General features: G+C 34.6%; 1 protein-coding gene across 2 annotated transcripts in view; it reads left to right on the top strand.

Moving 5' to 3' along the window:
* The window catches only part of LOC129313062 (structural maintenance of chromosomes protein 6B-like), a 46,728-nt gene that overhangs the window by 6,928 nt on the left and 25,340 nt on the right, over positions 1–14,460 (top strand). For both annotated transcript variants that reach the window (XR_008593848.1, XM_054955897.1), the window contains exons 7-10: positions 418–537; positions 10,253–10,387; positions 12,739–12,815; positions 12,905–12,980. Coding sequence is in view for 1 of the 2 variants with exons in the window: in XM_054955897.1 (XP_054811872.1) it covers positions 418–537; positions 10,253–10,387; positions 12,739–12,815; positions 12,905–12,980 (408 nt within the window). In the remaining variant the exon portion in view is untranslated. The remainder of the gene's footprint in view (positions 1–417; positions 538–10,252; positions 10,388–12,738; positions 12,816–12,904; positions 12,981–14,460) is intronic.

A 14,460-nucleotide genomic window follows, 5' to 3' on the forward strand; every position in this document is an offset into this window, starting at 1 on the left:
AAGTTTTAGCCTTTGTTCCTCCCAAAATAAAAAATTTATAATGAAGAATTGCTGCAATGGGCGAACACCAATTATTTACCAAGCATTCCGATCCAAACAGACTATTCTGTAAATTTCAAGTTGTAACATCCTAACAATTAAAATATTTATTGTTTTATGAATATACCTTTTTCATAACTCATATTAGGTTAGCTTTATGAGGTCTGGGAGTTTGCAATAATATATTAATATACATCAATTGAGTATTGATGTAAAAATTCCAAATGAAAATTTGACGCTATAAAATGTTCTACTATGCTGGATATTCAATGCTCTCCATCATTTATTCATTTTCTTTTTGCTGGTTTTTCTTTTCAACCGTGTTATATATTCATGTCACATATTACTTTGTTCTTCTAAGGACTATTTATTCTGCAGCATCGGGTTGAAGAGTTGAGGGCATATTTACATAATAAGAAAGGGCATATCAAAAACTTATTTGAAAAGACATCAGAAGTGAAGCAGAAGAAGCAAAATTTACAACAATCTATATCTATGGTACGTTAGATTTGAGGTGGTTTCCTCCAACCTTTTTAAAACGCATGAATAACAGGAAGATGAAAATTTCATCCTACAGTGAGTCAACTGTATGTTGAAACTAGACGTTTCTGTTTCTATGTGAGCTTAATGTTTTTAAGTTGTCAACTACACATTTTCTTTTTCTGTTTTGGGACTAAGAGGGGCTTAATTACTGCTTACTTTTTTAATGATTTCATTTGAATAAATTATTTTTTTAATCTTTTTTTGCTTAAGAGTTAGTCTGTTGGAAATCATTGAGATGATATGAGATTTCATTTGTCTTATTTTATTAAGTTATGCATTATTTGTTTTATCATTTAAGATATTCCTTTTCTTTTGTTTATTTTTGGGATTTCACATACGATAATGAGTCTAGCCAGATTAGGTATGATTTTAGTGGTAGAATTTTCTGGAATCTTGACTAAAATAAGGTAGGCTTGTTGCCTTACCTATCTATATTTTTTCTAGTTATTGAATGAGTAAATTTAACGCCCCAATGTTTTTGGCTGACTTAATAGAGCCATAATTAAGCTTATTGCTTTCCAAGCCATGACTATTGTGTCTCGTTACTAGCAAGCAACAAAATCAAGGAAGCAATGTGCCACCTTCACTGGAGCCTAATAAGCTATGATCATGTATGATCGTTCGGCATTGTCTTGATGGACAAAACTATCTCTAGTGGCCACAAAGCTTCCTCATGTCTGTTTGAGGAAAATGGAATATTATATTAGTTGGAAAGTATTAGCACTAAGTGTTTATGATCATTCACGATGTCGGTGGTTGAGAACAGCCAATTCATGTCTTGATTGATGAATTTTTTTGTGGGATTTTGAGGGGGAAAATATTATTCTTATTGATTCAAAATTGTGTGTTACAACCGGTATATATACACTGAGAGATAAAAATAATAAATATTAATAACTCCTAATAATCAACTAATAATCCCTAATAATCAAGGTAGAACATTTACAATAAATTCAATATCACCATACTCTTCCTTGAGTTGAATGATAGACGCTAATCATGTCCAACTTGTTTATACAACTTTCAAATGCAGGCTTATGGAGCCCCTTAGTTAGAGCATCCATAGCTTGAAGATTGGTAGGGAAATCAGTCAAGCATATGATTCACTCTTTCACAGTAGAGTTTTAGTGATAAGTCTGCCTTGACATGTATCCCTTCCATTATTCCCTGAGCTAATGCTCTTAATTCAGACTCAATACTGCTCTTAAAGACAATTTTTTGCTTTTGACTCTTTCAAGTAACTAGGTTTCCCCATACTAAGGAACAATAACTAGAGGTTGATCTTCTATCGGGATGAGTTCCTCCCCATTTTGCATCTATATAAACCTCTATGGTTCTCTATTCTTGTTTTTGGAATAATAACCCTCTACCAAGAGCACCTAGGTACCTCAAAATCTTTTAGGCTGCTTCCGTATGCTTCTTCTTTGATTCATTCATGTATTGGCTAGCCACACTCATTTCAAAGGCAATATCTGGTCTTGTATGGAAGGGATAAATTAGCTTCCCGACGAGTCTCTATTTGTCAGCGGCCTCTTCTTTCTCATTATCTTCTTTAACCTTATCGTCAAGATCTTTTTCTTCTTCTTCTGACTCTTCCTTATTCTTCTTAAGGCTTCTTTTTCTTTGGAACCACAATAGGCATTCTAGTAAGCCCACATCCTAACATAACTGTTTCCTCTAGAAGATCAAGTACATGCTTCCTTTGAGATGTACAGATGCCTTTCTTTGACCTTGCGACTTCCATCTCAAGAAAGTATTTTAAGTTACCAAGGTCCTTTACCTCAAATTCTTTTCCCAGAGCAATCTTTATTCTTGTTATTTCCTCGAGATAATCTCTTGTGAGCATAATGTCATCAACATATATATATAATGAGAATGCACCTCTTCCTCCATCAGCTTTAACAAACATTGTATGGTTTGACAATCCCTACCTGTAGCCCTCTAGCTTGAGGAATTTCAAGAGCCTGTCAAACCATGCCTTATGAGACTGCTTTAAGCCATATAGAGATTTCTTCAATCCGTATATTTGATCACTTCTGCCCTTACCAAATTCCAAAAGTAGAGTCATGTATACTTCTTCTCTAAGCTCTCTATTTAGGAAGGCATTCTTGATATCAGGTTAATAGAGCGGCCATTCTAGGTTGGCTGCCACAAATAATAAAACTTTGATGGTGTTTAATTTCGCCACTAGTGCAAAAGTTTCTTTGTAGTCAATACCATATGTCTAAGTGAATCCTGTTGCTACCAAGCGTGCTTTTAACTTGTCAAGAGTACCATCAGCCTAGTACTTAGGGATATAGACCTACTTGCAACTTACAAGCTTCTTGCCACTCGATCTTAGAACAATCTCCCATGTACCATTTTTCTTTAAAGCTTTCATTTCTTCCATGACTGCATTTCTCCATTTTGGTATTTCCAGTGCCTCTTGAATGCTGTTGGGAATTACCACTTTATCCAAATTAGTGACAAATGTTCGGTAATTTGGAGAGAGCCTTGTAGGACATATGCTTCTATATTGGATATAAGGTGCAAGATCAAGGATGTTTTTGGAGAGCAATGGGTAAATCAAGATCAAATTGATCACTTACCTATTTAGAAATTTGCAGAAGTGGTTTAGGAGCTACCATTGGTTTAGACTCTTTTGGTGCTTCAGATACAATGTGCTCGCCTTCCTTGGACTTTTGCTTTTGTAAATAAATCAACGAGTCTTTTTCTTTTTGCTTCCCTTCTCCCCCTTCTTTTAAGTTATCTTTTGTGACCGGCATAAGAGATGGTGGGATTGAGGGTTCTGGTGAGGGTGATGGTTTTGGTAATTGTGATGGTAATGGCTTTGTTGTTGTAAACCAAGGATCAATGAGCACACGTTTGTTGCTAGTTTCTTGTTCCTAAGCCTGAGATTCCCTTATCTAAATTGAAGAATTGGATAGAAAGGTGTGTCTTAATGAAAAGTAACATTAAGGCTTACAAATGTGTGTTTGGAAACAGGATCAAAATATTTGTATCCCTTTTGAGTGGGAGAATAGCTAAGGAAGATGCATTTTGTAGCATAAGGTCAAAGTTTACTTTTTGGATGGATATAAACAAAGGCATTGCACCTAAACACACGAAGAGGAAGGTTGGTTTCAATATGAGATATGGAAAAAATACTTTGCAATTTTTGGAGAGGAGTGTCAAAGGATAAAATACGACTGGACATTCGACTGATGAGGTAGGTTGTAGCTATGATGTCATCACCCCAATAAAACATTGAAACATTGTGGGTGAACATGAGTGCCCCAGCAACTTCAACAATGTGTATATTTTCTTCATACAATCCCATTTTGTTGGAGTGTATGGGCACAAGTACCGTGATTGACAATACCATGTTTGAGTTAAAAGGCATGCGAGATTTGGTTAAAATATTCAGTGCCGTTGTTGGCATGCAAGACTTGGATGGTTATGTTGAACTGGGTTTGTATGATGGTGAAGAAATTGATGAACATTGACGTGGACTTAGACTTGTCTTTTAAGAGATACACCCAACAAACTGTCATGATATATTTTAATTCTCTCACCACACTGTGGCAACATGTGGATTTGTACAAAGTGCATAGTTGGGTATGTGTTGAGGATGCTAGATACTGTTGGGAGATTGTTGAGAATGAGTGAGTTTATAAATTTTGACTGGCTTGAATCTCAAATCCACAGAAGTTAGGAGCAAATTGATGGGTGCTTAGTCTCTGTGAACTCTAAGAGAAGCACTTGCAGTTGTCGAAAGGGAAGAAAGTTGAAAGAGTTTGCTTTCAGATTGGTGAGAATTAGCCATGGCTATTTCAGGGAGTACCTTCGGCTGATAGTAAGCAGAAGAAAGGTGGCCAACCCTGCTGTGACCTTTACAACCCTGATAACAATTAAGGGTGTTGGAAGCTTCAGGTCAACAACCTAAAACAAAAGCACAGGCCTAAATGTGAAGGAAGTCTAGCCACAAATGAAGAGAAGCCTAAACTTGACCTTTACCAGATCAAAGATCAACTTGATGGTTGCAAAAAGTTGATCAATCACCAAGAAAAGACTCAGGTAGCAAGCATGGCTTAGTAAGGTAAAATGTCATTGGTATTTAACACTTAAAATGAATAATAACTTGCAGATTGTAGACCCTAGAACAATTGATCATATGAGGGGCGGTTTCTCAAATTTAGAGAATGTCACACCATGTAGTGAAAAATTGGCTAGTGGATGTCACGAGTGTTGGAACAGTAACATCATCCTTCATTCAATTCTAAATGTCTTTTATGTGCCAAAGCTTGCCTACAACTTTTTATCTGTTCAAAAATTGGCAAAACGAAACAGTTGTGTGGCTAAATTTAAGGCAAATGCTTGCATCACTTTGGGGTGAGATTTGGGAAGATGATTGGAAGATGTGAAGAAATTAAACGTCTATCCTACATTCAAGGATTTGAGTAAAAGAAGGAAGTGATTGCAAAGTTTTCCCTTGATGAAATAAAATTGGTGGCATTTTCATTCTGGGTATCCCAAGTTAGATTATCTTGAATGCATGTACCCCTAAATTTATAATAAAAACGTTTCCAAAATTCAGTGTGAAATTTGTCCCCTTGCTAAACACATTGGAAATTCAGACCCTATCCATAAGTACATGCGTGTGCAACCTTTTTTGTTCATAGTGATATATAGGGTCCCTAAAATGTGCAGAATGTAAATGGGGCGTTGTTGTTTGCAACCTTCAAGGATGGAAATTCCAAATAATCATTCAAATCCAAACAAAAATCAAAATTTTACACTCAGACAACGCAAAAGAATAATTCAGCTCTAGACTTGAAATATACCTTGCCCACCATGGAATAATCCCTCAAGGTTCTTGCTCTTATATCCTACAACAGAATGGAGTCTTTGAAAGAAAAAACTGGCATGTCCTAGAAGTAGCCAAACCCTTCTTACTTACCACAAAGGTCTCTAATTACTTATCGGGGGAAGAAGTATCACCAATCACACATCTTGTTAACAAAACATCAACCAAAGTCCTAAATTACATGATCCTAGTTTCCCTTAAGACATGTTAGAGGCCTATTTAGGCCATCAAGCATTGATCAATTTTCCCTTAACAGTCTTTGGTTGTACATCATTCGTGCACAACTATATATGAGGGGAACTTGATTCTTGAGAGACTGAATGCATCTTTCTCGATCATTTACCCATACCAAGGGATACAAATGCTACAATCCAATCAATCAAATTTTACACCACTTATGGCTTTACATTCTATGAAAACCAACCATTCTTTACCAAAAACACCTGTTCAAGTGGAGCACCAAGACACAATGGCTGTTTTGGTGCAACCCTCAAACTCCACAACAACAACATACTCCCATGCTGATATGCAGTAGTTGTGTATGCACCAAATTAAACTAAGTGGACACCCTAATGTGTATAGGGAGCAACTTAGGTTGAATCCCTTAGTGAGTTGAATTTTAAATTGATTAAGAATAACTATTAAATGTGTTATAAACAGCAAGGGAAATTGGTTTGATTAATTGTTTAAAGAAGCAATTAAAACTTTAACTAATGTTTATGCAATTATGGTTTTAAGAGAAAATGAGTGAACAAATGAAAGTGTGTTTGCAATAATGAATGAAAGTGATCCCTAAGAGTATGATGGTGAAGAAATCCTCATTCAAAAATTAATTTTGTGAAATAAATGCTCTCATTGGCCAAATGTAGTTCAAGACCATCGCAAACATAGCTAACAAAGCCACACACACAATCCTAACCATTAGTAGTCATGTAGTGAATAAAGCTCCCAGTATGTTATTGGTTAATTGATTGACTTATAAAAGTATCTAAAAAATATTTAGCCAAGAATTAATTCCAAATTAACCTCAATTAGAACTTGTGAGGGCATCACAATGTAGCTATGCAATTTCCAATGCCAAGAACATTCAACAATTCAACACAACTATGCATTAAACCATTGAATTCAAAAATTAAGCAACAATTCTGGCAATCAATCGACCCAATAACGAATATCCTCAATCAAAATATCAAAGGCATTTAATCAAACACCTTGAGTGCAACATTACAACTTTACTAATTCAACTATGAAAAGAGAAATTGCAAATAGAAAAATCAAGCTAGAGTCTAGAAATCCTTAGCCATTGAAGTCCATGAACTCAAGCTTCATCCATCTTCTCCTAGGAATCAAGTGCCTCTAGCCATGCATTTTCAGCACCAAACCAGAAAACCTTGAACACGTTCAGCCACGAAAGCTTGAAACAAAGTGTGTGATTTGATGAAAGAAGAAGATGACCAAAATGGATGAGAGGATTTGAATTGGATCTGAAGGAGATGAAGTCAATTGGTTTGAAGTAGAGTTTGGTGGAGGAAATCGTGTAGAGAGAGAATTGGTGGAGAACGATGAGATGCCATAGTTGAAGTGTCTATGAAGTCAAGAATTGATGGAGAGAACAATGAATGAATGAGACCCGTGAGAACCCCTTAATTCTCAAAGTGAATTGTCTTAAATGGAGAGCATGTGCTTCTTCAATTCAAAAGGAAAAGAGGCGGTGGTAATTGAAGAGAAAGTTTACATGAATTAGTGAATTGTCATCCTATTTTTATTTTCTGGAAATTGATTCCAGATCTAGAAAATTAGCTATAGGGTGATAGTTCCAAAACTGATGGAATGGAAAATGAATTGCCATGTGAAAAAAATTAAAAGAGTGGAAAGGAAGTGGAATTGGTGAGAAGATGGAATGAAGTCCAATGGAATCAAGAATGGCATAGGAAAAGTATTAAAAAAAAATGGAGAAGAAAATGACATAAAAAGAAAGAAAAATAAGAGAAAGAGATTTTCCTACTTTATCCTTTTGCTTCTTCTTTTTACCACATGGTCACCTACAATAAAATAATAAAATCAATAGAAAATGTATTTTAAAAATAAAAAATAATATTCAATAAAATCTGGAAAAATATGCAATAAATCTCAAAAAGTTTCTAAAAATATTTCTTTGCCCTTTTACCACAAATATTACCTATTTATTCTAAATTATATCAAAACAAGTGTTAAAAAGCCAAGATAAGAGAGGTAAAAGTGTGTAAAATGTATGAATTATCACATGCCCTAGGCGAAGCCTACAACTCATTCTCAGACTAAAGCAGCACCTGAAAATGTTCTGGAATATCCTGAAAACGCCTTTGCCTGTCCTGAACACCACCTTTGTCCACCATGAAATACTTGAAAAAGAGGAGGAAGCTGAACTGCAGACTGAGACTTTGCAATAGCAGCAACAACACACAGAGGCTGTGCAGTACCAGCAACACAGTGGGGGAAACCTGGCAACTTCACAAGATCCGTGCCAATCATCAACCCTAATGAAAAATGTCATGGATTAATTTTTATCGATCATAGAATATTTTATTATACAAAGTAGAGAAAGAGGTGGATATAAATTGAGAGGGTGGAGGTGGAGCTGGAGTGATATGTAGCACGCCCCACTTAAGTGAGAAACAGGGAAATGAAAGCCTATTTAATCCTAATGTCTATAAAGAATCAAAAGGAAAGAAAATAAAGTAAATTAAATGGAAATGACCATTGCAGAAGATCTGGGCTTTAAGGGAAATGTATATTTGATTTGAGATCAATTGGATCAATCCTGGAAAATCTTCTCATTTTTGACCAACTGATCAATTCTGATACCAATACCTAGGCTCAGATCCATCTATGGATGACTTGTGTTGGCCTATTGCAATAAGTGGAAGGGCAAGATTTTGTAGATGACATCCAATGGTAATTTTATCTATTGAGAAATTATCTCCTTATATGAAATTATTTGCCACAAGCATTTTAGCCAAAAAATTAAGAAAGGATGTTTGCAAAGCTGTGAAAAATCTGGCATCAAAAGTTGTGGTTTATGGTGAAATGGAAGCAATAAGGAAGAGCAAGACTTGGGAGGTGACTAAATCATCTAAGGGAAAGTGAAGTACAGGTTGCACCTAGGTTTTTACCATTAATTTTAATCCAGATGGAAGCATCAATAGGTATAAGGTAAGACTTGTTGCCAAAAGGTTAACTTAAACCCTTAGCATGGACTTTCAAGAGACGCTACTGGCCAAATTCAAGATGATCAAGCTATATTCTCTGGTATCGAATCTTGGTTAGCCACTAGTTTATTTAGTTTGTTGTTAAAAGTGCTTTCTTGAATGGATGCCTAGAATAAGAATTATTAATGGATATTCATCATGGCTTTAATTCAATGTAAACCAGAACAAAGTCTATAGGCTGCATAAAGTTTTGTATGGGCTAGAGCAATCACTAGGAGCCTGGTTTGAGGGTTTCACAAATATTTTAAAGGGAAATGGGTATAGTCAATGCCAAACAAATCAACTATCAGGTATTACACATTTGTGTTGGGCAATTTGGTCATTTGGTGAATCTGGAATCAACCTATGGTGGTGCATAGACATGTGCTGAAGCTGAATTTTGTACTCTAGCCTTAAGAACTGTGAGAAAGGGGCGAATCTGTTTTGCAGGTGGCATGTGACATTCTTGCAGTGGTCAGATTGTTGTTGGACTTGGGTAATATACTGATCAAAGGGTGGTGATCCTTTCTATCAGGGCAGTGATGCTTGGAAGCTGCTGTGAAGATATCCCAAAAACGAATCCTCTCTCACACTCACTGTATCACGTGCAAAAATGTAGAAACGAAGGACAAAGGATAACCAGAATGTTCTTGCTTTGATACCATGTATAAAATATGAATCAAGCGTGTCTCACATTTTGAAGATCAAAATATATACAAGAGGCTGGAGCCTTGGTATTAATGGCTCATAATGACTCAATTACGGTATCCCTATGATTATAATGTGGATTACAATGTCTACATAGTACATAGTAAATCTTCTAATATCCTATAGTGCTGAAGGTCCTATAGAGGTCTTTTTTGACAATGTGACAACAATTAGATAGTGAAGGATCTCATACATCATGATAGATCCAAGCAAGTTGAAATTTTGTCATCATTTCATCAAGGAAAAGCTCGTGTCAGGAAAATAGAGGTGTCCTACACATCTACAATGATCCAAATGGCTGATCGTTTGAATAAAGTTGTACCCTGGGTGAAGTTTGAATAATTGGGTAGCAAGCTAGGGATGATCAACATCTACTCTCCAACTTGAGGGGAAGTGTTATAAATGACCGAGATAATCTCTGAGATTTCATTTCATTTTATCTGTTTTATTTTATTTTATGAATTTACGCATTATTTGTTCTATCAGTTAAATCTTTTATTTCAGATATTATATTAACTCTAGTCAAAGTAGATAAGAGTTTAGTGATAAAATCTCCTAGAATCTTGGCTAGTATGAGACAGGCTCTTTGCCTCACACATATATTATTTCTAATTATTGAATGAATAAATATAACCGCCTGTAATAGCCATTTTTGGCTAATTTCACAATCAAACAAGTGTATTCGGTTGTATCATTTTCTTGTTATGTTTTACATACTCTCCCTTCATTTCATGCTTGTCTTTGACATTTTCATTAAACTGTGATTCATGAATTTTTTGTTAATGTGTTTTTTAGTTTTCTAGTCAATGTCATGCTATTTATTTGCATTATTAGGAATTTTTTATTTGTTTATTGCTCTTGCCTTTTTTTTTTTTTTTTGTGGCTGAAGGCTAGAAAAGAAGTACTTGAAAAAGAACAAGAGTGCAAACGCATAACTGTCAGTATTGAGAAGATGGTAAAGCGTGTTAGGACTCTTGAAGAACAGGTGCAGGATGTTTATGAGAAGCATGCACAAAGTACTCAGGTTATTGCTTCTTATCTTTATCTTCCTGTTTTCTCTCATTCCATCATTTACTCCATTTTCTTGCTTCTGTCTTTTCCTGGTTATTATGATTATTCTTTCATTGATTTTCTCTTGAAAGGTGTTAGTGAGCAGATTTCTTTTTTGGGTTATTGACTTATTGCATGTTAGCTTAGCTTAAGGACTTTGGCCAGCATGCTTTAGCTTTTTAGGTTTGTGGCTTTACTTGGCTTAATCTGAATTAGTCAAGGCCCAAAGCAGCTTTTGAAAACTGGTTGGTATATCCAAATAAAGAAAAAGAATAACATTCAATAAAAACAAAACAAAACAAAAAAAGGATAACAATCATAAAATTGAAGCCATCAAATCCCTCTTAAAGTCAAACTTAGCTTCATAGAAATACACACAAGCCAAAGTGCCAAACGTCAAAGAGAAGACAAGCTACAATCATATGCTGCAGTTGGAAAGTAACAGAATCTGTTCCTTAAAAGTTAAATAAAGGTGCGCGCATGACTTCCAGTGCAATTTTTTTTTTTAACGACTGCATCAGTATACACTTTTACTAGATCATGCCTTCTTTGCTTGTTATGAGCGGAAATGGGTTGGGAGTAGTTAAGCACGAAGGATGAGGCCATTGATGAAGATGGAAGACTGAATTCTGACAATGAAATCTAGAGGTCATCCTAGAATTAGGAAATCACTATTTAATTAATTGATTTCTATTGCACAGAATGTAAATTATTCCAAATTTCTTTGCATTTACTATTCTACCAAAATATTAGTTGAGTACGTATGGTTTGTGGCAACATTTTCAAAATCAGAATGATCATTGAACTAGTAAGAACACTGATTCAAGATTCACTAGTTAGACTGTAGTTGAATTGTGGTTAAATTGGTTGTGACTAAATTAGTATATTTTTAATTATTTTAATATGTTAATATTAAATTAAAATATTATTATATGAGAAATAAAAAATTAATAATGAAGAGAGATTATTTATTACTAACATGAGACTGTGTCAAAGAAAGGAAACTGAAACATTCTCTATCTTGTAGCTATTATTTTCAACCATTTGTTTAATCTGTTGGTTCAACAATATGGGATTGTTTAGTATACGGCTTCAGCAAGGGTCATGGATGAAGCTTGCAATATGGGCCGAAAAACATGATGAAGGTGGAAGGAAAAGGAAGGAGCTTGGCCAAGGAACCAAACAAACTCACTGAGCACAACACCTGGAATAGAGCATTGAAGTGAATGAATCCATCGTCCATGTTGTAGGGAATGAGCTCAACTGACTTTGGACACTGTTCAAGAGCTTTTTTGCTTTCATTTCAAGATTCTGTTGAGCTCCTTTTTTCTTTTCTTTTGTTTTTTCAAATAGAAGTATAATTGACAAAAGAGCAAAAACCCCATTCATAAGCAGTAGAAATAAAGGGTAATTTGGGCAATTCAAAAATAAGTTAAGAAAATAAATCCTTTAGCAGTACCACACTTGGATTTGAAGCCTGAATCACATGCAAAGCTATTGGTCTAACTTGCACTAGTACTTAATTCCATTCTTGTTACATATCCTAAAATATATGTTGAGATGAAATAAGAAGCCAAAATTTCTTGCCTTTTTTCCCCATTCAATATTTGTTGCAAATTTAATTTATTTGTTTATTCATTTATGCATCACCACCCTTAAAATTCTTGGGTTATTTCAATTAGAACCACCCAAAGACATGTATATCCTAGTGGGGTCCCTCAAAGGATAGGCCCATATAATTCTTGTGGTTTTTAAATGGCATAGTTTTTGCTCCCTTACAAGCTAGATTTTTAGGGTGGATTCCCCATGTTTGCTCAAGCCTTTATCAAAATCGATTGATATCTGAGCTGGATTGGCCACAAAAAGCATTGGCTTCCATGAAAACACTGCCTATAGCAGAGGGTGTGACCCTGTGGTCAAAGTGAGTAATGTAGAGTGCAGTTGATTTTTTAGAGGCAATGCTGCGATGAAGTCTCTTATTAGGTAGTCACATGTAATTTTGGTGGTATTTAACTTTGAGTAGCATCATTCTTTCCCTTTACTTGTGGGCTTTTTATTTAGTTGTAGTTTCCCTATGCTTGTTTAGGTCTCCCATCACATATCCTTTACTTTGGGTTTTTTATAAGTGACCATCTCCTTGACCTACAGCGTTTTCCTAAATGATTATTAACCTAATTATGACTGTTTTCTTAACATGCAAAACCTTAAATTTTTTATAGCAGTCAACAGGTTGTTTCATGAATTCAATGGCGTGTATATAATAACAGTGTCAGTAATTCTCTTACACGTCAACATTAGTTCCTTTCTTTTAATGTAATGGTGCAGGCTGAAGAATCTGAGATAGAGGAGATACTGAAGGTGCTCCAAAACGAGGTTGCTGCTGCTGAATCAGCTCTGACAAGGTTAACAATTTATCATGCAGTTATGTTAAGTTTGTATTTCCTGTTGATTTTTATAAATTTCAGTTCTTAGAAGTCACTTTGTGATTCAGGTTGAGGGAAGAGGAAGCTACACTATCTGACGATGTTCAAAGACAAAGTAATGAAATAAAGAAGATTGCTGATGAAGTATGAAGATTTTTAGCTGTTTTCATTTTTATTGTGGAGATTAATTTCCATTTCTCTGGAATTTTGAACCTCTGAATTGGAAGTTCCTTTTCTTTTGCTTGACTTTATTAATTCATCTTCTACTTTGTACAGAATGGTTTGCATTACTGAATCTAGTTTTTTGTTTTTGTGAGTCCTGTTCTATTATGCTAGTCTACATATATTATTAACTTGTTGGATTTCTCTTGAATTTCAAAGCTCCCTTTAAGTGGTCTTTCATTTGGACTATGGTACCTAATTGCATCATTCCAAGTTTCTAACATGTAGTTTCCTAAAACTGACCCAAAACCAGAGCATATATGGATGTATAGTAGATATAAGCAATTGGCATTGCCCACCCCAAAGAATAAAAAAGATTTTCCTTCGCCCCCTCCTCCCTTTTGTTGCACAACAGCAGCAAAGCACACAGTGAGTAGTTGGGGAAAAAAAAAAGCTTGCAAAACATACTTTTTTATTATTTTGCAATAGTTATAATCTTCTCCCTTTAACAAAGTCTTTAATATTATTTTATATATAATATTTGCATGTCTTTTTGATAAAATTTAAAATTTATCCTAAAATTTTAATCTGTTTCCGTTAATATTTTTGAAGGCTTTTTCTTTGGTCTGACATTTAGGAACATACTTCAATATTAATAGTATAATTTACTCTTATTCCCACTCTCTTATAAAATCTATTCCTTTGCTATTTCTTTCACGGTGCTTTCTACCTATTGAAAAATTTCCTTTTTATAATAAAATAAAAAATTGTTGGTGCAAATTTTGTTGCCTTTATTAAAAAAATTATTGAAGAATTCTAGTTAACTAATGAACAATGAATTTGATGATTGTAATGCTTGACAATTTGGTTAGATCCCTAATGTATATTTTTTATATCAAGACAATTATATTCAATGTGATATTATTATATTTCTAACCTTCATTATCATTATAAAGTATCTTTATTTTTGAAAATTCAGTTATTTTAATATATGCTATAAATATTTAAGTTAATACTTTTAATTTTAATTATTGTGAATTATTATAATTACAATTTTTTTCCTCCTCCTCCCCCAACTTTTTTGTTGCTGGTTCTATCCCTGTCTGTGATGTGTTGTTGAATTTAGAAGTGGCTGCATAATTTGTTTATGTTTAGTGATGATGATAATAAATTCAAATAGATTTTGTGGAGATTTTTGTAAAGCATGGGTTTTCCTGCAAAGGTGGAATATTTCTTGTTCATCAGCTTGAAAGTCTTTGACGTGAGTAATCCTCCCATTGTCAATTTTCTGTTCTGATCATGGTTTTGGCAAGTGATTGGGCTATCTTGGATTTTCTTTGATCTTGGGGTGCTTTGCTGCATGGTTCATTTAAAGTACTTTTGGGTATATTATACTTATGTTTTTAGTTTCCTTTTGAGGGATGCCTTATTTCCTTATTTTTCTCTTAATATTTTTCCCTCC

Source organism: Prosopis cineraria, unplaced genomic scaffold (genome assembly GCF_029017545.1).
Source record: "Prosopis cineraria cultivar Desert tree isolate PC_DT_omini unplaced genomic scaffold, ASM2901754v1 PC6, whole genome shotgun sequence".
NCBI classification, from domain to species: Eukaryota; Viridiplantae; Streptophyta; class Magnoliopsida; order Fabales; family Fabaceae; genus Prosopis; species Prosopis cineraria.